The 22,881-nt window shown below is 40.1% G+C and overlaps 1 protein-coding gene across 3 annotated transcripts in view; it reads right to left on the bottom strand.

The window, feature by feature from the left end:
• The window catches only part of ZMYND8 (zinc finger MYND-type containing 8), a 106,684-nt gene that overhangs the window by 33,318 nt on the left and 50,485 nt on the right, over positions 1–22,881 (bottom strand). For all 3 annotated transcript variants that reach the window (XM_026652629.2, XM_026652631.2, XM_026652630.1), the window contains exons 7-12: positions 22,688–22,775; positions 21,951–22,006; positions 20,842–20,919; positions 19,493–19,608; positions 17,849–18,327; positions 8,023–8,163 (exon numbers count right to left, since the gene is read on the bottom strand). In XM_026652629.2, coding sequence (XP_026508414.1) covers positions 8,023–8,163; positions 17,849–18,327; positions 19,493–19,608; positions 20,842–20,919; positions 21,951–22,006; positions 22,688–22,775 — 958 coding nt within the window. The remainder of the gene's footprint in view (positions 1–8,022; positions 8,164–17,848; positions 18,328–19,492; positions 19,609–20,841; positions 20,920–21,950; positions 22,007–22,687; positions 22,776–22,881) is intronic.

The following is a 22,881-nucleotide window of genomic DNA, read 5'->3' as shown; positions in this document are numbered from 1 at the left end:
AAACTGTATACAAAGAAGACAGACAATGGGCTGTTGAAGAACCGCTAATGCTCTTGCGATTGCAAGACAAGGTGCTTCGACCAACCATCAGGGGCAGTAAGAAGGAACTGAGAGGGTGTAGGGTTGGCAGTGCCTATATACCAGCACATAGGTACGGCACTCAAGGGGGTGACACAGCCGACCTTACGGATACTGCTAAGGCAAAAATCTCCGACGACTGTGCATGTGGGCGAGCACGCACCTAGAATGGAATCGACATGAGCAAGCACTCCAAGAAGAAGTACAGCTACTTTGGTTGATTTATTCTGTATCCCTTATGTTCCTGTGTTTATAAATGTATCTCAAAGGCACTCTTTGGTGTAGAGTTTATAGAAGATCAAAATCTAAATAAACTAATGAATAAAGTGATGGCTCAAAAATGCACAAGACCTCTAGATTAATGTTTAAAATGCACACATTAGGGGGTCAGCCGGATGATTTAGTGTTACTGCTCTAGTCTGCACTGGCAACAAGATAGAAGTGGATTTGAGTTTTTCAATCCTTATGTCACTTCCAGGCTGGCAAGTGTTAATCATAACACAAACTTAATCTCTTGGGATTTTCTGTGTGAAAAACAAGTGCATAAGTCACTTTTGAAAATGTGACATAAGAGTCTAAGTCGCATACATAATTTTGAAATTGTACCCTTTGTGTTCTACATGAAAGAGCTCTCCAATATCAAATAACTTCGCCCTGAGCTGATACTTAAAGACTCTGATCAAGTCACCTCTTAACTTTCCAAAGGAAGGATTAATTTGAATTAATTAGGATTAATCTGAAAGTTTTTAAAAAGTGATTTGAGATTTTAATTTGCTCCAGTGCACGCCAGAAGCTCTCTGGATAAGAACATAAGAACGGCCATAGTGGGTCAGACCAAAGGTCCATCTAGCCCAGTATCTGGTATTCCAACAGTGGCCAATGCCAGGTGCCCCAGAGGGAATGAAACGAACAGGTGATCCATCCCCCGTCGCTGATTCCCAGCTTCTAGCAAACAGAGACTAGGGACACCATCCCTGCCCATCCTGGCTAATAGCCATTGATGGATCTATCCTCCATGAACTTATCTAGTTCTTTTTTGAACCCTGTTATAGTCTTGGCCTTCACAACATCCTCTAGCAAGGAGTTCCACAGGTTGACTGTGCATTGTGTGAAAAAATACTTCCTTTTGATTGTTTTAAACCTGCTGCCTATTAATTTCATTTGGTGGCCCCTAGTTCTTGTGTTATGAGAAGGAGTAAATAATACTTCCTTATTTACTTTCCGCACGCCAGTCATAATTTTATAGACCTCTATCATATTCCCCCTTAGTTGTCTCTTTTCCAAACTGAAAAGTCCCAGTCTTATTAATCTCTCCTCATACGGCAGCCGTTCCATAACCCCTAATCATTTTTGTTGCCCTTTTCTGAACCTTTTCCAAGTCCAATATATCTTTTTTGAGATGGGGCGACCACATCTGCACGCAGTATTCAAGATGTGGACGTACCATGGATTTATATAGCGGCAATATGATATTTTCTGTCTTATTGTCGATCCCTTTCTTAATGATTCCCAACATTCTGTTTGCTTTTTTGACTATCGCTGCACATTGAGTGGATGTTTTCAGAGAACTATCCTCAATGACTCCAAGATTTCTTTCTTGAGTGGTAACAGCTAATTTAGACCCCATCATTTTATATGTATAGTTGGGATTATGTTTTCCTACGTGCATTACTTTGCATTTATCAACACAATTTCATCTGCCATTTTATTGCTCAGTCACCCAGTTTTGAGAGATACTTTTATAGCTCTTCGCAGTCTGCTTGAGACTTAACTATCTTGCATAGTTTTGTATCATCTGCAAATTTTGCCACCTCACTGTTTACCCCTTTTTCCAGATCATTTATGAATATGTTGAATAGGACTGATCCCAGTACAGACCCCTGGGGGACACCACTATTTAGCTCTCTCCAGTCTGAAAACTGACCATTTATTCCTACCCTTTGACCAGTTACCAATTCATGGGAGAACCTTCCCTCTTATCCCATGACTGTTTACTTTGCTTAAGAGCCTTTGGTGAGGAACCTTGTCAAAGGCTTTCTGAAAATCTAAATATAGGCGAGTCTCACCTTACGCGCATTTAATATGTGCGAATTCAGCTTTGCGCGGTTGGCAAAAAAACAACAGCAACAAAACAACAAAAAGAAAAATAACAATTTAAATACTGTACCTGTAGTGCGGGTGATTCCGCCTGCCATTACCCTCAATGTAATTTTAACTATACGCGATTTTTGCTTTACGCGCTGACAGCGGAACGTAACCCCAGCGTAAGATGAGACTTGCCTGTACACTATATCCACTGGATCCCCCGTGTCCACATGCTTGTTGACCGACCCCCTAAAAGAAATCTAGTAGATTGGTGAGGCGTGATTTCCCTTTACAAAAACCATGTTGACTATTCCCCAACAAATTATGTTCATCTATGTGTCTGAGTGCTCCTTTAGCATCTCGATCGTCCAGTGGCCCCACTGGTTGTTTAGCAGGCTTCCTGCTTCTGATGTACTTAACATTTTTTTTGCTATTACTTTTTGAGTTTTTGGCTAGCTGTTCTTCAGATTCTTTTTTGGCCTTCCTAATTATATTTTTACACTTCATTTGCCAGAGGTTATGCTCCTTTCTATTTTCCTCATTAGGATTTAACTTCCACTTTTTAAAGGATGCCTTTTTGCCTCTCACTGCTCCTTTTACTTTGTTGTTTAGCCAGGGTGGCTCTTTTTTGGTTCTCTATGTTTTTTAATTTGGGGTATACATTTAAGTTGAGCCTCTATTATGGTGTCTTTAAAAGTTTCCATGCAGCTTGCAGGGATTTTACTTTTGGTGCTGTACCTTCTAATTTATGTTTCACTAACCTCCTCATTTTTGTGTAGTTTGCCTTTCTGAAATTAAATGCTACAGTGTTGGGCCGCTGTGGTGTTTTCCCCGCCACAGGGATGTTAAATTTAATTATATTATGGTCACTATTACCAAGCGGTCCAGCTATATTCAGCTCTTGGACCTGATCCTGAGCTTCACTTAGACTAAATCAAGAACTGACTCTCCTCTTGTGGGTTCCAGGACTAGCTGCTCCAAGAAGCAGTCATTTAAAGTGTCAAGAAACTTTATCTCTGCATCCCTTCCTGAGGTGATATGTACCTAATCAATATGGGGATAGTTGAAATCCCCCATTATTATTGAGTTTTTTATTTTAACAGCCTCTCTAATCTCCCTGAGCATTTCACAGTCACAATCAACATCCTGGTCAGGTGGTCTGTAATATACCCCTACTGCTATGGATGATACACAGTATATAATTTATAGTTTTAGGAACAGTGAATTTGTAAAAGGGGACCATACCAATTATTCTGTAGCAAGAACTTCATTGCTATCACTGGTATCTTAACATTTAATAATTTTTTAAGAGGGGTTCTACTGGTTAAGTGAACTAATTATGACAGCATGGACAGCCCTAGTGGGTTTAGCTACATAAAGAAATAGCACTTGATAGCCCATTAGTCTAAGCAGGATCAGTGAGAGTTGAAAACACCAATCCAATTTAAAAAATGATGTGAAACATAGATTTTGTAAGGAACCAGACTAGATAACTCTACTTGAGACAGACAAAGGCAGTAGCAACTTGACGATGAACCAAGTGGAGAATACTATTCAGATGACTGACATTGCCCCCCTGCCTGCTGGTTCTCAGTTACTCAGTTTGATTGTTATTGATTAATATGCAAATCATTACCTTGAATCTCTTTCTAGGATTTCAGAAAAAGCTTTCCATTAAAATTCAGCAAGGAGACTTGCTTTCACAGTCATCAAGTGGTAATTTCATGATATGGACTTGTCATGAATACAGAAAGAAGGGTAGCAACCTTTATGTATTCAGTAGCATAAAATCCCTCCTTGGCAGTTGTACTGGATTGCCTTACTTGTAAGGGGTTAAGCAGTTCAAATAACCTAGCTGGCACCTGACCAGAAGGATGAATGAGGAAAGAAGATACTTTCAAATCTGGGGGGGAAGGATTTGTTTGTGGCTATCTTTTGTTGTTCCCCCTCCAGACGGAGGGGGAAGCCAAGCAGGTACAATATCTCCTGAAATATACCTGAAATAATCCATCTAAAACCACAGAAATTGTAAGTAGGGCAAGGAAATGCATTAGGTTATCTTTTGTTTTGGCTTGTGAATTTTTCCTATGTTACAAAAACAGGAATGAAACTACATCTGTAACTGTGAAGCTGAGCCCAGAGGGGAATCCTCTGTGTTTTTAATCTTTTATTACTCTGTAAAGTTACCTTCCATCCTGATTTTGCAGGTGTGATTCTTTTACTGTTTTCTTTATAATAAAGTTCTTATTTTAAGAACCTGATTGATTTCAGTGTCCTGAAGACAAAGGGTCTGGTGTGTGCTCACACTGCTAAAGCAACTGGTTGGTATATTATTCTCAAGCCTCCCCAGGAAAGGGGGTGAAGGGGCTTGGGGGGATATTTTGGGGGGGGGGGGGAGATAGAGATTCCAAGTGACCCATCCCTAAATATTTTGTGTAAATCACTTGGTGGTGGCAGCAATACCAGTCCAAGGACAAGAAAAGGAATTTGTGTCTTAGAAAAGTTTTAACCTAAGCTGGTGAAATATACGCTTAGGGGGTCTTTCATGCGGGTCCCCACATCTGTACCTCAGAGTTCAGAGGGGGGGTGGGAAACCCTGACAGGACTAAATAAATCTATATTGCACATGCAGCACAAAGAGCAATAACGAAATAGTTAAAATATACTGAAAAAATTCTAAAACTGTCCCTCTTCTTTTGGTCAAAACAGCTTGGGTTTCTGGGTGTCCGGGGCATGTTGCAATGCCTATCTCTTCTCTTTTTACATCAATTCTATCTGCCCACCAGTAACCATTGTATTATGCTCAACAGAAAAGTGGATCCAAATCCACATCAGTTACAACTTCTAAATTTATATTTACGCTTTTACATAATTATTTTGACAGAGAGAGAACAGAATAAGGATATGAATGACCAAAATAGAGTACAATATACAGTTCCTGAAAAAATCATCATCTTCACCTAGTACATTTAACCTATAACACACAAATCAGGTCAAGAAATCTGAGCTTCTATTAAACAGTAATTCCCAAGATGTGCTGAAGCAAAATCATATCTAGGAGACGTTGAACTTCTCCCAGGATAGATATAAACTTGCTCTTGCCAAAACACATATTACAGCCTCTCAGAGATTGCTTCTGTCCCTGAGCCACAGTGTCAGAGTTGCACTCAAGTGGAGGCTCTGGAGCTGGAACCATGCAGGTGTAAGAAAGGGAAGCGACAGGTGTTCTTGGGAGGACTATTCAGCTTTGGAATTTAGTCACCGTCCCCTTAGTCAAAACAGCTTTGGTTTCTGGGCCTCCAGGGTAAGCTGCAATGCCTATCTCTTGTCCTTGGCTTTTACACTGGTGAGGCTGGATTATGGAGGGACTCTGCTGGTAGACTTAAATTTTGCTATCATAGAGGTATTGCTTTTAAGAAGTGATCAAGGAAGCATACTTGTTTGCGTAACTCTGTAATTTAAAAGACTGCCGGGGTGTCCAGAGCTTTGGATGGATACTCTTTTTCAGCTTTGGTAAAAACTATAAATAAGTCACCAAGTTCTATAGTATGTATATTAAAAAAAAGTAAGTTTAATGCAGTACACTGTATAGCTCTTTGGAAAATTAACTTTCCTCTGTTTTTCCATTACTGTTCTGCAGCTAGAAAGAGTAATGCCCCAAGAACACCTTTAAGTAATCAATCACTTGACTAATCTTAAATGTTCACACAGACAGAAAGTTTCACTATGGTGTTACAACTATGCCCCAGTACTGCACTGATTTATGGAATGCCGCTGCACTGTATGCAGGATCATGTAATGGATGACCAGAATGAAGGAATTAAGTAACACATTACTACTATGGCGAGTAATACTATTACACAATATGCACTAGTCATGTAATCAAAACAGCTCTACCCCTCCAAAATATCTGCTCATTAAGAGATAAATTTTTAAGATGTCTCAGCTCTTATTTAGAAATCTACATGAATTTGGCAGATTTTCAAAGGAGTTCAGCACCCAGGAACTTCCATTGTTCAGCTGGGTGCTGAACTTTTGAAAATCGGACCCTAAATATATTAAAGAAAACTAATCACTAAAACTCTGCTGCAGTAATTTTACCCATAGACAAGTGACATTAGTTGGACATGACAAGAGGTAAGTGCAGGCAAAGATTACATAAAGCAAGGTAAGACAAGAGACAGTAAGTTAGATATTTTCTTTCAGAGGTCTCTCCATCCCAACAAATAAAATAGAAGTCAAACCACTCAGATCTTTCTATTCAACTCTTTTTCATATAAAGAGGTCTCCCTGAAAAGAAATGGCCTTCCTGTTTATCTCAGGACCAGTGTTATGCGGAAAAGAGTTAAATCAACAGCAGGGCCGGCTGCACCAAGCAGCCAAAACCAAAAAAAAAAAAAAAAAAAAGCCACGATCGCGATCTGCGGCGGCAATTCGGCGGGAGGTCCTTCGCTCCCAGGCGGAGTGGGGGACCATCCGCCGAATTGCCGCCTAATACCTGGACATGTTGCCCCTCTCCGGAGCGGCCGCCCCAAGCACCTGCTTGACAAGCTGGTGCCTGGAGCCGGCCCTGATCAACAGTAGCAGAGCCTAGGGGCTAAGATCTTCATGCACAACGTTTTCAAGTGCTTCATCTTGAAATTTTCCAAACTTCCTGATAACTCCATTCCTAAAAGTTGATTGTAATGATGCCCATATTCCATGTTATCTATTTTCCTTCACCCTTCTGGAGATGAAACTTTCTGCTAATATTCAATGTATCCAACGTCTCCTCTTTTCTCCCTCAGACATACCATCTTTTAAAGGTAGTTCCCATTTTGATTCCAAGGATCTCTGCTCTGAGAACATCAATGTACAGTTTTGCTCATTATTCCCTATTCTTGACTGGCAGTATAACTTCAGCCAGCCTAGGAGTAGCTATAGTTGACTTACCTTCAATAGATTTCCTCTGACTAAGCAGGAGAACATAGTGCTTAAAAAGGAAGAACTGCTACACGGCTCTCTGCATGAAACATATGAATTTCTGCTATTCTCTTGCCTTTCATTCTATCATGTCAGGGAGAATCCCTATTCTCACAATGCTTCGAACAAGGCAATATGACCTAATGAGTCACATCAGAAGACTACTGGATTCAGGATGGAATGTAATCCATATCTGGCACAGTTGATGTTATCACGAGAAGTCCATCCATTGTTTTCACTCTTGGCAAAACTGACATTTTAACAAAGGTACATTTTCCTAACTCTGAAGAGATAATTGATGTTTCAGCTAAAAACCTTCAGACAACTATGTTAAAACATCAATCAGAAAACACTGTCAGATTTAAAATTCCATCTGTATCAACAAGAACTACAGGCAGCCAAGCATTTCATTTAAAACTCCCTACATAACACTTAACCTCACCTTCGAAGAATCTGAGCCATTCGGCTTAAGTAATTTACCACACTCCAGCTATTGACTCTCACCTTTAGCGCATACTCTATTCCACTATTACAGAAACTCTTTCTTATGGTTAATTGTCTGTTTGGCTGAAGTACACTGTAGTTACAATAAACAGATCCACTACTGTAGAAGAGAAGCTGAGCACTGACAGCCTTGGCACTAAGGGTTCATTTAGCCTTCTGAGAGTCCAGCTAAATATCATCTACTAACTATTACCTTTCATCAGTAAGAAAAAAGTTTCATTTCCAGCTTTACAAAAAATATAGCATAGCTCTGCTGATGAAACAATGGTGGCATGTGCTTCAGTACTATGTTAATTTAAATCCACATACATGCAATTTGCTACTCTCTCACATCCACTCCACTGTAATTTACATTATTATAACAGTATTAGACTTTCAAAAATTAGAACTAACCAAGGTTAAGGTTCAGAATGCTTCCTGGAGTGGAAGTTCTTTCTTGTTTAGCAGCAATAGGTGTTGAGGCTTGAGGAGAGAAAGGTTTTGGGCTGCCTGATAAGCTCCCTGTTTGGCCCGTCCTTGCTGGTGCTGGAGAAGCTGAAAAAGTACAGAATTGGTAAAGAAATATTTAAAAACAAAATGAGCCAGAATAAAGCAAGGAGTGGTGAAATGGCTTTTCATTTCAACTAACATAAGTAGGGGCAGGGAGAGGCTTTTAACAGCTGCCAGTGCAAGTTACAGTTCGGTTAAAGCTACAACAGCCCTTTCATTTTGCTTATTAAATAAGAAATCATAAAATAAATCATTTACTTGTGATTCAGTTCTGTTAAATCAAATAATTATTTTGGCTCTGATAAACTCTGATACAAGTTATTGGGTGTTCCTAGATATCAAGATTTTGTGTATTTTAGATATTAATAAGATCTTGACAAACTGAATTGGCACCTAATTTTATTTTATTTAGAAGCGAGCATAAAAAGATGCCTATTCCATGCTCTAGGAGCATTAAAGGTGAATTAAAAGCACAATTCACAACAAAAGCAGCACAGCAGTAGCAGATCAATTACCCTAGCACAAGGTAACAAGACATTCAAGTATTTGGAATTGCATGCTCTGAGAGGCTTCATTTTAGCTGTGAATTAAAAGTTTCAAAAACCACCACTTTGGGGGGATAGGTTGGGGAAGGAAGCATATATAGGACATTACCAATGAGACTCAATATTCTCAATGAGAGATGTCTGATTAAATCTCTGCTTAATGCTTTGAAAATACACTACTTACACACACTATTGAATATTAATAAGGGTGTATTCATAGCTCTTCCTTAAGAAATATAGAGCATCCTGATATTCCTAAAAGGCAGCAAACTGGGAGAGAATGTATGTTAAGGTACAATCATGTTTATTTAATACTCTGTTATGCAATGACCATAATTAGACACACATTTAGTATTTCAGACATATTTCTAAGTTATTTATCCCTGTCACTCCATTACATCAAATATCCATGGCAAAGAGTGATATCTCTCTAACAGCGTTCAAATGGGAACATTCTGTGTTATGGCCTTCAAGTAGATCACCTGAATTTTTTTTTAATCATAGAAACAAGTCATTTAAATTTTAATCAAAACTTTTATTTTCAAAAATAAGACAGCAACAAAGTTTAAGGATGTGGTAAATATTACAGAACTTAATGTCTATAACATTGAACAGGGAAAAAAATGTAGCCAAAAAAAGGGAACGAAGTAAAGTAGTCAACTGTTATCAGGTCAAACCTAGCTTTTCTATGTGCTTCAATGATGGACAAGTAGAGCCTGGGGAAAAGGAAAACATTAATTCCAGGAACTTTATTTGTAAAAGTCAAGAAGCAGGAGTCACATGATGCTGTCTGCCTGCCATCTCTATCTACTTCTGATGAAGTGACTCTGATCTGACTCTCCATGATGAGCTCCACTTCCTTCCCAAGAAATAATAATATGGCACAATCCATGGTGGATAAAAATCAATGATTTAAAAAAAAAATCGGATTTTTTTTAATCAGATTTTTTTGATAAAATGCTTTTTGAGGAAAGAACTTATCTAAAGATAGTTTTAATTAAGATACATTATAGCTCAACGTTATCTCATCATGGAATAGAGATTATAAATTCTAATTCTATAGTATGAGACAATATATTCATGTAATGTTTAAGAAAAGTTTTGTAAATGAGTTCCAATAGTTCATGGATTAGGGACCCAATTTTATGGGGTTCCACAGGCTTCTGTATTGATTATTTAGGTTAATCTTTCTATCTATCCAATGGGACTCAGTACTCAGTCTAGAAGATACCATCAGAGATGCTTAGTTTTAAAGTTCTTAAACTGTGGGTGTGTGTCTCCAAAGGTAACATGCTTGTTAATAACAAAAATGTTTTAAAATAAATAAATAATATATAGAGGTGAGAAATAACAAACCTCAACTCTATTGTGCCTCTGCAAATTTATGTACACAGAGTTAATCCCTTTCAAAAAGTTCAATGAATAAAAGATTGTTGGGGGCAGAATAGATCTAGACAAGGAGAAGAAGTTTGGAGATAAATGTGAGAAGTGAGGGACATATGCTTGTTTTGTTAAAATGTTATATGTTTGCTGTTGACGAAAAAAATTCAGAATACTTAACGTTGTTGTTTTAGTTAAATAAAACAATTTAATGTCTGTCTGGTGATGTTCTCCTCCTAATACAGCATGGATTAGCCTCCTCTCAGAGGTAAGCAGCCACTATTGCCAGGACTTTGGAGAACACCCTTGGGGCAGAGGAGAGATCAAAGGGAAGCACTCAGTACTGGAAATGATCCTGGCCGATAATGAATTGTAGATATTTCCTGTCCAAAGAGAGTGTATGAAAATAGGCATCTTGTAGGTCAAGGGTCAATCCCCCTTCTCCTGTGAAGAAATTATAGCTGCCAGAATCATCATCCTGAACTTTTCAGGTTTTACAAACTTGTTTGGAAATATTAGATCTAAGATCAGTCTCCACTCTCTTTCCTTCTTTGATCTAAGGAAATACTACAAATAAAACCTCTTACACCCAAGTGAGAGGGAGGGACCAACTCTATTGTGCCTAACTGGAGGAGTGTTTCCCTCCTGCTTTAATACAAGCTCAAGAAGGGAGCTGAAGGGTTGGAATGACAGCCTGATGTTATGTCCTCTATGACCTACTTATCTGTAGTACTCCACCTCCAGGCATGTTGGAAATGGGAAAGGAGGTCCATAAAGGTGGTGGACAAATGGGTGCAGCTGTAAAATCAGAGGTGCAGAAGGATTCAAACTCTTAACCTGCCTGTCAAAACTGCTGCTTAGGAGACCGTTTGGTGGTTGTGGAAGGTGGGTGGGCAGCCCTCTTTCTCTGAAACTTATGTCTTTTTATTTTCTTTTATTTTTTGAGGGGGGGGGGGGGGGTTGAGTGGATCTATGGAATCCAGAAAACTGAGCAGGACATGACCTCTAGGCAATCTGTGCCCTACTAAACCTCTCTTATTTGTAGGTGTATATATACCCAGGAAACAAAGTGGCTCTACAGTCCTCCAGCGTATGCAACGACTCATCTGTGGTCTCCGAAAAAAGCCTACGACCATCAAAAGGGAGGTCCTCAAAAGTGTACTGTACTTCTCTCTGAAACCACAAGAGCTGGAGCCAGGATACTCTGCACATACAGTAATTACAGCTCTGGACATGGACCTGGTGGCAGTGTCTGCAGCATCCAAGGAGGCTTGAAGAGTGGTTCTGGCTAATAATTGAAATGAGGGACTGGAATTGCTCCCTATGTTCCTGTGGCAGGTGTTCAATATGGACCATCAATCTATTACAGTTTGTGAAAATGTATTTGGCCACAACAGCCTGATAGTAACCCTGCAGTTCAGGATCATGAACTGAGGAACAGGACTTCCGGCCAAATAGATCCAGTTTCTTTTGGTCCTTCTCATGTGGAGCAGACCAGGAGAAGTGTTGCCTGCTCTGCTCGTTTACTGCATCCATTACTATGGAGTTAGGTGGAGGGTGAGAGAACAAGAAATCAAAATTCTTCAGGGAATGTAATACTTTTTATCTGCTCTTCCACATGTTGGTGGACTAGTAGCAGTTGTTTGCCACACAGTCTTAGCTGGACCCAGGAGTGTCTCACTGATGGTAATGCCACCCTGGAGGTCGTTGCTGACCGTAGAATATCCAAAGCTTGTGTTGTGAATCTCTGACCTCTATGAGTGGAATTTGAAGAGGGTCAGCTACTCTCTTTATGAGGTCTTAAAATTGCTGAAAACTGTCAGCCTTGGAAGGTGGTGGAAGTGTTTGAAATGGGTGTTTGAGACGTGGCCCATGTATCTGCCCTGGCTTCCTGTTCCTCAAACGTCTCCTCCTCTGAGGGTGGGGGAAAGTGAAGGGTCGGGATTGGTTGGGGAGGAGAGAACTGAACAAGCCTAGTTTCCCCTTGAGATGGTACCGGTGGAGAACTGTTGTTAGTAAGCAGTCCAGGAATCCCCGTATGGCCACGGGGGTGGGTGGCATGCAGGGTTGGTTCCACCATCCTTGATGACAGTCACGATCTTCCCTGTGACTGTCAAAGAATGGGTTACTGACAGGATATGATGGGGTACCCTAGACTGAAATAGAAGAGACGGAATGATTTCCAGAATCTATCTGTCGGAAGTGATGATTCACCAGGTTGGATAGAACGGCATCAGGCGGTTGATGAAGGGATGGTTGGTGGGATGTAATGTTGGCAGCAATAGATGGGTGAGGTCTGACAAGCCCTCGACCAAACCTGCAAATCTGCTGTTTGGATGTTGATTGTTGAGAGATGGTGGATAGGGAGGAGTTTGGGCCACGTCTGGTTGGTCTCGGTCTACTTCGCTGGTTAATGTATTGTCTCAGTTGCTGTGTGTATGGGATTTGTCTGGGTCGCTGCAATGTATAATACCTGCCTTGTTTACGTTTTATTGCAGATATATAAATACTAAGAGATCTGAGAGTGGCTCAAGTCTTTCAACAACTGAAGTGACTCATTAGTCTTGCTGGCGAACAGTTTTGGACCCTCGAACGGAAGGTCTTCTACCATGGCTTGGACTTCCTTGGGGAATCCTGACAGGTGAAGCCAGGATGGCTGGCGCATTACTACGGCGGTTGCGATGGCTCTTGCCACCGTGTCAGCAGAGTCCAAAGATGCCTGAAGGGCTGTCCTAGCCAAGAGATGACCCTCAGAAATGAGCAACTGCTCCCTTTTTTCCTTTGGCATGCAGTCAATAAATTCAGAAAATTTGCAATAGTTTATGCAGTCATACTTTGCCATAAGGGCTTCATAATTGGCAATTCTGAAGTGAAGTGTTGCTGATATGTAGGCCTTGCAGCCGAGTAAGTCTAGTCATTTCCACTCCTTATCAGAAGGGGTGGTTCTGGAGGAATGTTGCTTGCCCTTTTCGTTAACTGCATCAACTACCAATGAATTTGGCTGAGGATGTGTGAATAGAAATTCCATCCCTTTTTAAGGGATGTAGAATTTTTTGTCCGCTTTCTTATATGTGGGAGGGATGGTAGTGGGGGTCAGCCATATGTTCTTCGCAGGTTCCATGAGTGCTGAATTAATCGGGAGGGCAATCTTAAAGGAGGTGGATGTGTGGAGTATATCCAAGAGCTCGTGCCACAATTCAGAGACCTTCTCGAGGGTTATCTGGAGCTTGTCAGCAATCCGTTTGAAGAGACTCTGGAAGTTCCTGAGATCATCTCCAGGTAGAAGGTGGAGAGGGCATAACAGTCTCATCTGGTGAGAGTCAGGTGCAGGTAGCAGGAGCTGCCTCCTGATCTAAGATTACTTCCTCCTCCTCAAAATTCTGTTTAGGAGGGGCCTCTGGCAGCACTGTGGATTTTGGTATAGCATGTCTGTGTATCTCCATGATGGCAGTTGTGGTGTTAGAGTAAAACTGTCTATAAGCTGCCCATGGATCTCAGAATGCCCACTGAGGTGGGACGGACATAGGCAGGGATCCCCACAGATGACCATACCACCCTTGAAAATCAGGTTGGGTCGGAGGTTTGGGGTGCTACTGAAGTGTAGAACGAACACTGGCTGGCATGGGTGAAGACTGTTGGAGGAGAAAGCCTCCCCTTCCACATCCTCAGGAGGAGAAGCTCTTGTCGTTGGAGTGAACGGCGGCGAAAGTACCGAAGCAGTATCTGTACCAAAGAGAGATGATTCCGGTACCGGGGCAACTGTCAAGTCTTTAGGAGCAAGAAACTGTTGCAGTACCAATGGAGGTACTGGTACCGAGAATTGTGGCAATACTAGGGGACCTTGCAGTGTCTGTAGGAACGGAGCCTGCATAGATCGCACCAAGGACAGCGTGGGGATCTGCGGTGCTGTATCTGTGCAATGTAGCATAATACCAGGAGGTGGCAGTGTTGCTTGTTGTACAGAGTCACCCGGTACCGAGCGCTTTTTCTGTGTTGTAGGTGCCGAGGTAGAGGAGGCAGTCTTCCCCCTTCCCTCCTTCTTAGAGCCTGCCCGCCTAGGGTCTGCGGCTTGAAAGGCACCGCCAGTGCCGGAGGTCCCTGCAGACTCAAAGGTACAACGCTGCAGCATGGTCGGTACCGAAGCGGTAGATGGAGCCGGGGAATGCTTCTTCTTTGGAGCAGTCTTCAGAGCGGGAGTGTTAGCTCTCCTCTTTCCATGTCCTTTAGAAGACAGGTCCCCTCCCTGTGAAGTGGAGGAGGGGGTGTCTGTCAGAAGCCGCATGCCGGAGAAGTTTGCAAACCCAGGTCTGAGGTGGGATGGAGGGACTTCTCCATTAAGAGGAGTTTCAGCTTAAGGTCTCTGGCTTTCTTGATCTGGCCGTGAGACCACGGAATTTTTGCACTTCCGGGCACATGAATTTCCCCCAGGCACGGGACACATTGTGAGTGTCCGTCAGAAATCGGAATTGCCTCCCAGCAGGAAATGCAGCATTTAAAGCCAGGAGACCCTGGCATTTTGAGAGAAAATAACGTTACTTAAGGATTTTTTTTTTTAAATGGGGAGAAAAAGAAGAAAAGGGGCTTAATCAACTTACTAACCTAACTATTCTAAACTACTTAAGATTCTGTTTATTCCACAAACTGGAACTGTGTTGTAACTGGATCCCTCCACTCAAAGGCAACTGAAGACTTGATGACTGACTCTATGTAAAGTAGCATGAGAGAAAAAGGTTAAATATCATAGGGCAACAGAAAACCTAAGTGCCTGGTAACTATAGGACACTTAGCATGTACATTATATAAAGAACAGGAGTACTTGTGGCACCTTAGAGACTAACAAATTTATTAGAGCATAAGCTTTCGTGGGCTACAACCCACTTCTTCGGATGCATATTGAGTGAAACATATCGAGGAGATATATATACACACATACAGAGAGCATGAACAGGTGGGAGTTGTCTTACCAACTCTGAGAGGCCAATTAAGTAAGAGAAAAAAAACTTTTGAGAATACTTACAAGGGGAGATAGATTCAATGTTTGTAATGGCTCAGCCAGGTACTCTGAAACCTGTACATTATATAGTGTGACAAAGTCAGGCCTGATGGCTGCAAGAGGGTCCTGGAAGGCTGATATATTAGCGCTTTTTCCTAGAAGCTGAGAAGGGGGTTACCTCAGGTCAATTAGGGACACCTGAATCCAATTAAGGGCTGCCTGAGGCCTTTAAAAACCCCTCGGGGCGGGAAGAGAAAGACAAGCTGCTGCCAGACTAGTGGCAGCAGGGAAATAGGCTGCTCTAGGGTGAGAGGCTGTGCTCCTTCCCATGGGGGGGAGACAGCCAAACTTGAGTGCCTGCTAAGGGAAGGACTGACACCTGAGGTACCCCCTCCCGATTTTGTTTATAAGACTGTTTCCGTTTTGTTTGGTGGAGGATCATCCCTTAGGCTGACCTTCAGGCCTACCCTGAAAATACAACCAATGGAGCACAGACGGGAGAAGGCAAATCCTGCCTGAGTGGGGCTTATTACTCCAGGCCCACCATTGCCAGAGGGGCAAGCACTAGGGCTGACAAGAGAAAAGAGGTGACTTGCCACAATAGCTTAACATATCATGTCTGAAGACATCAAGTGATCAGGTGGAGTTATGCAAAATTAATAAATTAAAAAAACTGGACTTCTGTTTATGCTTCTGAATGCTTTGACTCTGCTGAGTTTACAGGAAGAGCAGAGCATACCAGCAAAGAGTTTATATAGTAAAGATTTTGTTCAATAATTAAAAATTTCCTTTTGAAATGCTAAAGGTAGGTTGGAAACTGGCTTATTGTTTCTGACACTGTAGCTGTAACTGGAAGAGTTGCAAATAAATGGCCCAATTCTAATCTCACTAAATCAATGGGAGCAAGACTGGCACTCAATGTCACTTATACGGTGGCACTACTAGCAAGAAGATCCAAATACTCCTCAATTTAAAAAAAAGTGATTGTAAAATACAAACGAATGTTTCTCCATGAAGAGGAATACTTCCCAAAAAGTGAATTTTCACCACACGCTGAGACCAAAGTCCCCCCTCTCCTCCAAATAAAGAGAAATAAACAGGACTCACATTACAATTCCTTACACTCAGGGACTTCAAAGGAGAGTGGCAATTCACAAGATGATGAACACTCTACCAATGAGTATCAAGCACTGATTCTGCTATCAGCAACCCTGCTCTCTAAAGCAAAAGGCAGCTAGTACAGAAGTTTCTCCTTCTTGATCATGACATGCACTAGCAGATGTTCTACTAGAGTTCATCACTAAACAATGCGAGATTCAGAAGGATGTATATTATCGGAGCAATCACCCAGACACTGAAAAAGCTGAGTCCCTCTGACAACATACAAACTGGTTTAAGAAAGGTTTTTACAGCTTCTGTAGACGTTATTTTGAAGGAAATGAAATTCTCAAATGTCTATCCAAGATAAAAGTCTCTACAGGGAGGCAGAACAGCAACTCAGAAATTTAAACAAATTAAGGACAAGGAACAAATATTTCATGTATTTATTTCCCATACACTTGGCTCCTCTTTTGACTGAGAAACATGAATGGTAGTTTCTTGAATTAAGGTCTGTGTTTAAGATGAGCAACATTTGAGAATTCACTCCATTTTACTATTATACCCTAAGCTGTGTTATCTAGTTTTTCCAGTTTCCAAATTTTTATATGAAATGCTTTACACTGCTCTTTGAATATCGTTTAGATAGGTCATTTCCCCTACCCTTAAAAACTGAAGTTATTAGCTCCCTTGAAATTACACCTAGTATTAGTGCCAGTAGTTAAATGATTCTTTAAGAAGGTACTCTCTGAAAAGCAGGCAATCTTCAAGGCATCTGAAGTTGGTGACCCAAATATTGGGCATCCCAAAACATTTGTCACTTTTGAAAATCTTAGCCAACAATTGCAGCAGCAGCTGCTTTGGTGCAAAGATGATTTTTGCTTTTTTCCAAGAATCACAAAGAACTTTACAGTCATTAATAATCAATTTTCACAACACTTCTGTGAGGTACATGTGATCTTCCCCACTTTATGGAAGAAAAAAAATCCAGGTTAAGTGATTTGCTCAACTCTGTGGCACAGCTGAGAACAGAATAAAGACCTGCTAATCCCCAGTCCTGAGCTTTAACCACTAGACCAGGGGTCAGCAACCTTCGGCATGCGGCACATCAGGGTAATCCGCAGGCATGGCCCCCCGCAGCTCCCAGTGGCCGGGAACGGTGAACCTCGGCCACTGGGAGCTGCAAGGGGCTGTGCCTGTGGACGGTCACCGTAAACAAAATACCTCGCGGCCCACCAGCAGATTACCCTCATGGGCTGCATGCCGAAGGTTGCTGACCCCTGCACTAGACCAGGATTCCTCTTATCCAGTCTGCCTCCTGGCACTGAAGGGCTTTACACTGGTGTAACTCTATTGACTTCAATGGAGTAAAGTAATGGTGAATCAGGCACGCAGTAGTATAGACCTAATTATTCTTAAATTTGTCCTAAAAATTGTCTATCGAGTTTCAACTTGAATATCTCCAGTGATGGCGACTGCATAAACTCTCATTCTGACAGTTACAAAAATTTCCTGCTATTTAAACTAAATGTTCCTTGATGCAGTTTAATTCTATTATTTCTTTTCTGTGCCTTTTGATGGATAAAATTAAACTGCTCCCTTCCTCTACAACTTCCTTGTAAACTGCCAGGCGAAAAAGCTTGTCTTTATTAATTACATTTAATAAAAAAATGTTTTTAACCAAATGCAGCATCCCTCTTTCCTCAGCTTTTACCTGAACTCTTGTCAATGAAGTCCATGGACTCTTCACTTGCACTACAATGACTGGAGGTTGCTTTTTTCTCTGCATCCTGTTCAACATCGGATCCAGTGTGAACTGATGAGTTTGTACTCATTGGTGACCGTGGCATATCTGTCAAGGAAATCCTTCGACCAGTGTTGCTCAGCATAGATTTGCTCATTAGAATCTTGGGTGATGCTGTCATGTCGAAGTTCAGTTTGATTTTCTCTTGTTTGTCTGTCTTTGCAGTTCCAGCTGCTGGGTTTGCAGGATCTAACAACATTTGGTATTGGTTGTTGGGAGTATATGGTGTCCGGAAAGGTGCGTAATTAAATACTCCAAACTTTCTACGAATATTCTCCACATAAACCTCCATCTCTTGCATTGCACTGTTGAAGATGCTTTTAGTCTTTTTCACAGAAAAAGGAATTTCTTTAGACATGAGGTAGCAATTATTTATTGGAACCCAGGCCCTACATACAAAACAGCAAAAAGAAAAAAGGAAAGATATAAAATTAAATTCCACATTGTTTATTTGAAATTGCTAGTTTTTAACCCAGATTAATTTATTTTAATATCATAACATCCCAAGACAAGCACACAATGTATCTTCTAAAAAATCTTGAATGTTCTCTTACTTTAATTAATTTTGCATCGTTAGTAGGGTTTTTTTTGGTAAATAATGTGTGTTTTAGATTACCACTAATGTATTTTTTGACTCAGAAACACAACCAGTGAAATGACTCCTCACCTAGAAAATTCATTAAGTCTGTAAAAAGATCCCCTAAAAAACAATCTTCGAATCTAGACTGCCTGGGGTTAAGGCCAAAGTAGAAAAGCCTATCAGAGAGTTTGTTTTAGAAGGACTGTTTAGCAGTTGTGGCATGCGCATTCTTTACAGTGTAAAATTGTATGCATACTGTGTAGTATACTCTGAAGTTCTATCAGGACAGGTGCGCTGTAGAGAGGTTTCGAGAATTTATTTTATTTTATTTTGCGTGATTTCATGTAGCTATCCAACTCCAGACCTACCAAACATACAGGTGACTGTAAAATTCCAGGAGCTCTGACTTAATTATTCCATAGCCATAAAGAGTACATAAATACATGGCCTCATACAGCCCTATAGATTCATGTTTTCAATTCTTGCTAAACCCACTGTTAATGGTCACTGTATCCTCTATCTAGTAGAGCTCTGACCAGGCTAAGTGAAATGAATTAACCAAACTCTCTCTGGAGCAAAACTGGCATTTCAAATGAGGATACTACATTTTACAACGTGAATTTTTCATCCAAAATGATGTATTTATTCTTACACTGGCCAGAGAATGGACACAGACACTTTAAAGGCTTTTTCCATCTCTAACATCCATGGTTTTTCAGCCATACAAAACCATCATCTTAACAATTTACTAAGGACATGGATATGAAAGATATCTCCTCATTTTAATATGTGGCAAAACATTAATTTAAAAACATTTAGATAGATTAGATCAGATAAACACATTGATGGTAATAGCCGGAACAGTACTATCTAAACATTCAAAGACAGGATAGTGTAAACAACTTCTGACAGTGCAGAATTATCACAATTTAGAAAGCACAGCCAATTCACACATATTTTGATTGAATTCCCACCTGTCGTGTTGGCCAAAGAAACGGGCATCGACTTGCCCATCTTTATCCCTCAGTGCTTTAGCAGGCCAGAATGGAAAGCCTTTGAGTTTAGCCCAGACCAAAGGGTGGGGATTGCTCTAGAGAAAGATGCACAGCACACAGTGAGAAAATATTGTAAGCAATATATTATTTTCCAATTTCTGACACACAGAGTGTTTTTTCATTTTATTCATTATTTAGATTGCAACAAGGCCCACAATGCATAAGGCACTTTCCAAATAAGAAGGAAGATACAATCCCTGTCTGGAAGAGCTTAGTACCCAATGATTATTTCCATGAATTAATCAATCACTATTCTGCAAACTGTATATTATTATGCAGCTTTTAGGTTTATGCATATCCCAACCATTAGAAATTAGCCTTTATAATAATGATAATTATAATTTTTAAAAATCTAAAATGTCAACCAAATACAATATGTACTTACGAGAAACCACAGTAAACCCATCAAAATAATGTAAGCAGCAGTTCTTTGAAAAAGCACCAGCACTTCTACATATTCAAATTGGATGTTCTGATAGCTTTCTTTTTTCCTTTCCCTGTCCTAAATGTTTGTTGCACTCTGTCTAAGTATGAGCCTGGTCTTGCAAGCTCTCATTTCCCCTGAAGCCAGGAGAATTCTGCATGCAGAAGGCTTGAAGGGTCAGGCTCTTGGATTATCGGTTTCTGCTTGAGAAGTTGTGTCTTAATATATGTCTGTTACAGGTTATGCATACCTGGTATGATATTTAAAATGTCATCATCAGAAGATGTGCAAGCTACATTTTCAAGCCCAGAAATGCACATTCACATATTAAAAATCCTACCCTGCTTCCAAATATCACATGTAAGCACAGATGACCTAAGAAGAAGGATATTTTGTTTGGGGGCCCGGGGAATAAGCAGGAGACAAGTAAATTTTAAAACGCTTCCATCATCCAGTACTAGATGTCAACACCACCTGTAATCATCAGACTGTACATATCCTTTGTAACAGTGCACAGTACGACAGTCAAACATCTCTGATAACATTAAGATATGTTTAGCAAAATCCCTAACTTCTGTGTTTGTTCCCCAGAACCGAGAAATCCATTTGGACCCACTATGAAGGAGCATGGATGTGCAAAAGAGCACACCAAATAACTCAACTTTTGACTTTTCATATCCATTGCAGCCACAATAAGCAGCTTTTTAAACTTTTTCCCTTGGTCCAGATCTATAACCACTCACTGATTTAAAATGAGGGGCACAAGAAACAATATATTCATACACACTTAATGGTAACTTTTTTGCTTAAGAAAAGTGTTAAACTACAAAAATCTTTGACTTACACAAGGCTCACAAAACCAGTTCTCTCGTTTTTGGCAAGCAGCTAAATAACATTCTGGACACACTTCGATTTCATTCATCTGCAACAAGAAAGTGAGCAGCTACTGCAGAGTTCAAAACAATCTAAGCTGTGATTAAAACATTATTATTCTATTCTGTCTAGGATCCTGCTATCACTAGGAGGAAAATGTGCAGCCACAGATCACTTTGTAGATAATTATACTTTTTGCCAAGTCATTATAACATGGTTTTGAGAAGCATTTGCTCTTCCCCATATTTGGTTGTTGGGGACATCAGACAGAACATTTTACATGTGAAAGATACACTGAAGGATTCTGATGAGGTATTATTCAGGACAGATGAATCACCATGATTAAGCTGCATATACTTCTTTTTAAACTAAAACGATGAAAAATTTACCATTGTTAAAGTAAAATGTAATACTTCTCTACCCATCATAGGTGTATCCTATAGTTGATAAAATAAATTGTCACATCATAGATCACAATTTAGATTATATTTTATAACTGTTGTGTCTCAGTGACAAAAATAAAATCTTAGTTTGAGAAGGAGAGAAGACACTTCATTCATAATCACATATAAAATATTTTATTCCTCATGTAAAAGGTTTTTTTAAATAAACAAATGGAGAATTACAAGATCAGCCACCACGCTTTTAATTTGTATTATTCAGAATTACCAAATTTTCAGAACTTCTTTATAAGAATTGGGGGCTCTGATGGGATGACCCAGAGGTGTAGAAATTGGTGAGTTTAGATACAAAGGGTCAGATCATTAGACAATTTGCAACTGCTATGGGTCAAATAAATTACGTTTACAAAAGTCAGTTTTAACTTTCTAGTGCCAAATGCTCAGGCCCAGACTTTCAGAACTGCCACTGCATTAATGCAATTGCAAATGACCATTTACACATCTGACTAGCAAGTTTAAGACTAGCAAATTTAATCCAGCAAGTTTAAGACTATCATACTTAAAGACTGAAACTATGATTAAAACAAACATTTTATACTTCACACATGAATCTATAAAAATGTCCTTTACATTTTAATTGATACAGCCAGAAAAATTAAATTAACTGGGGAACACGTACCTCATGTTCACAGATTTTGATTATGACTTTTGCTGTTTGTGTCAATTTGTGATTTCCTAAGGGAATGATAAGGAAAGAGGATCAACTAAAATGATTGTTGTCCTAAAATTAGATGAAAATTTACATTTTCTTTCTAAAAAAGTTCAATATTCAGGTAAATGAGATCCATTTGAAAGGAAAAACATCTAAAAAAGCATTTTAAAGTCTGTATAAATGTAGTGCTTGTGAAAGCAATAAACTATCATTTCCTCTTTAATCCCATGCATAACATGGCAATAGCTATGTGAAAGATTTTCTCTTAACACCCCTTCCCAGTCAGTTTGCATTGGGACGATTCTGAGGGGTATCACTCAGAGTCAAGTTTCAGTCTGGAATTCTCTCGTCTGTTCCTGCATTTGCATGGAGGTTGTTAAATAGCAGTGCAACTGTATTGTTGAGGCGCTTCTTTTAACTGATACATGAAATATAGTTTCCTCAAATAAAGCTTTTACAAAGCACTCCCCATTCTGCATGCCACTGAAGACCACACATTTTAAAGTTGGGACCGTTGGTGAGATGAGCACAGGCAGCTTTGCTCCGCTCCTGTGACAGTTCTCCAAACATACTCTATTTCTTTAGGCACTAGAGTAGTTAATAGGTAGATATTTTCAGCATTCACCAACTATGAATCTAGAAACTGCTCTACTATTACAGTTCTTTTCACAATTTTAATTTCCTGGAAGCAAGCACACACTTACCCCCATTGTAAATAATGCAATTGTGCAAAATCCATTTGGCATCAGCCAAAAATGCTTCAGTGCAACCATACATTTTCTTTTTAACATTCTGCAAAGAAGAACATCAGAAATATATGAGGAAGCAGAGATCATTTCCCAATGTAAAGGACATCCCCCTTTTTTTAAACTATTTTTCCTATCAACCACCCAATTAA

The sequence above is a fragment of the Terrapene carolina genome, unplaced genomic scaffold, assembly GCF_002925995.2.
Source record: "Terrapene carolina triunguis isolate 2854851 unplaced genomic scaffold, T_m_triunguis-2.0 Scaffold130, whole genome shotgun sequence".
Classification (NCBI taxonomy): domain Eukaryota; kingdom Metazoa; phylum Chordata; order Testudines; family Emydidae; genus Terrapene; species Terrapene triunguis.
This window is presented reverse-complemented; position numbering and strand designations above follow the sequence as displayed.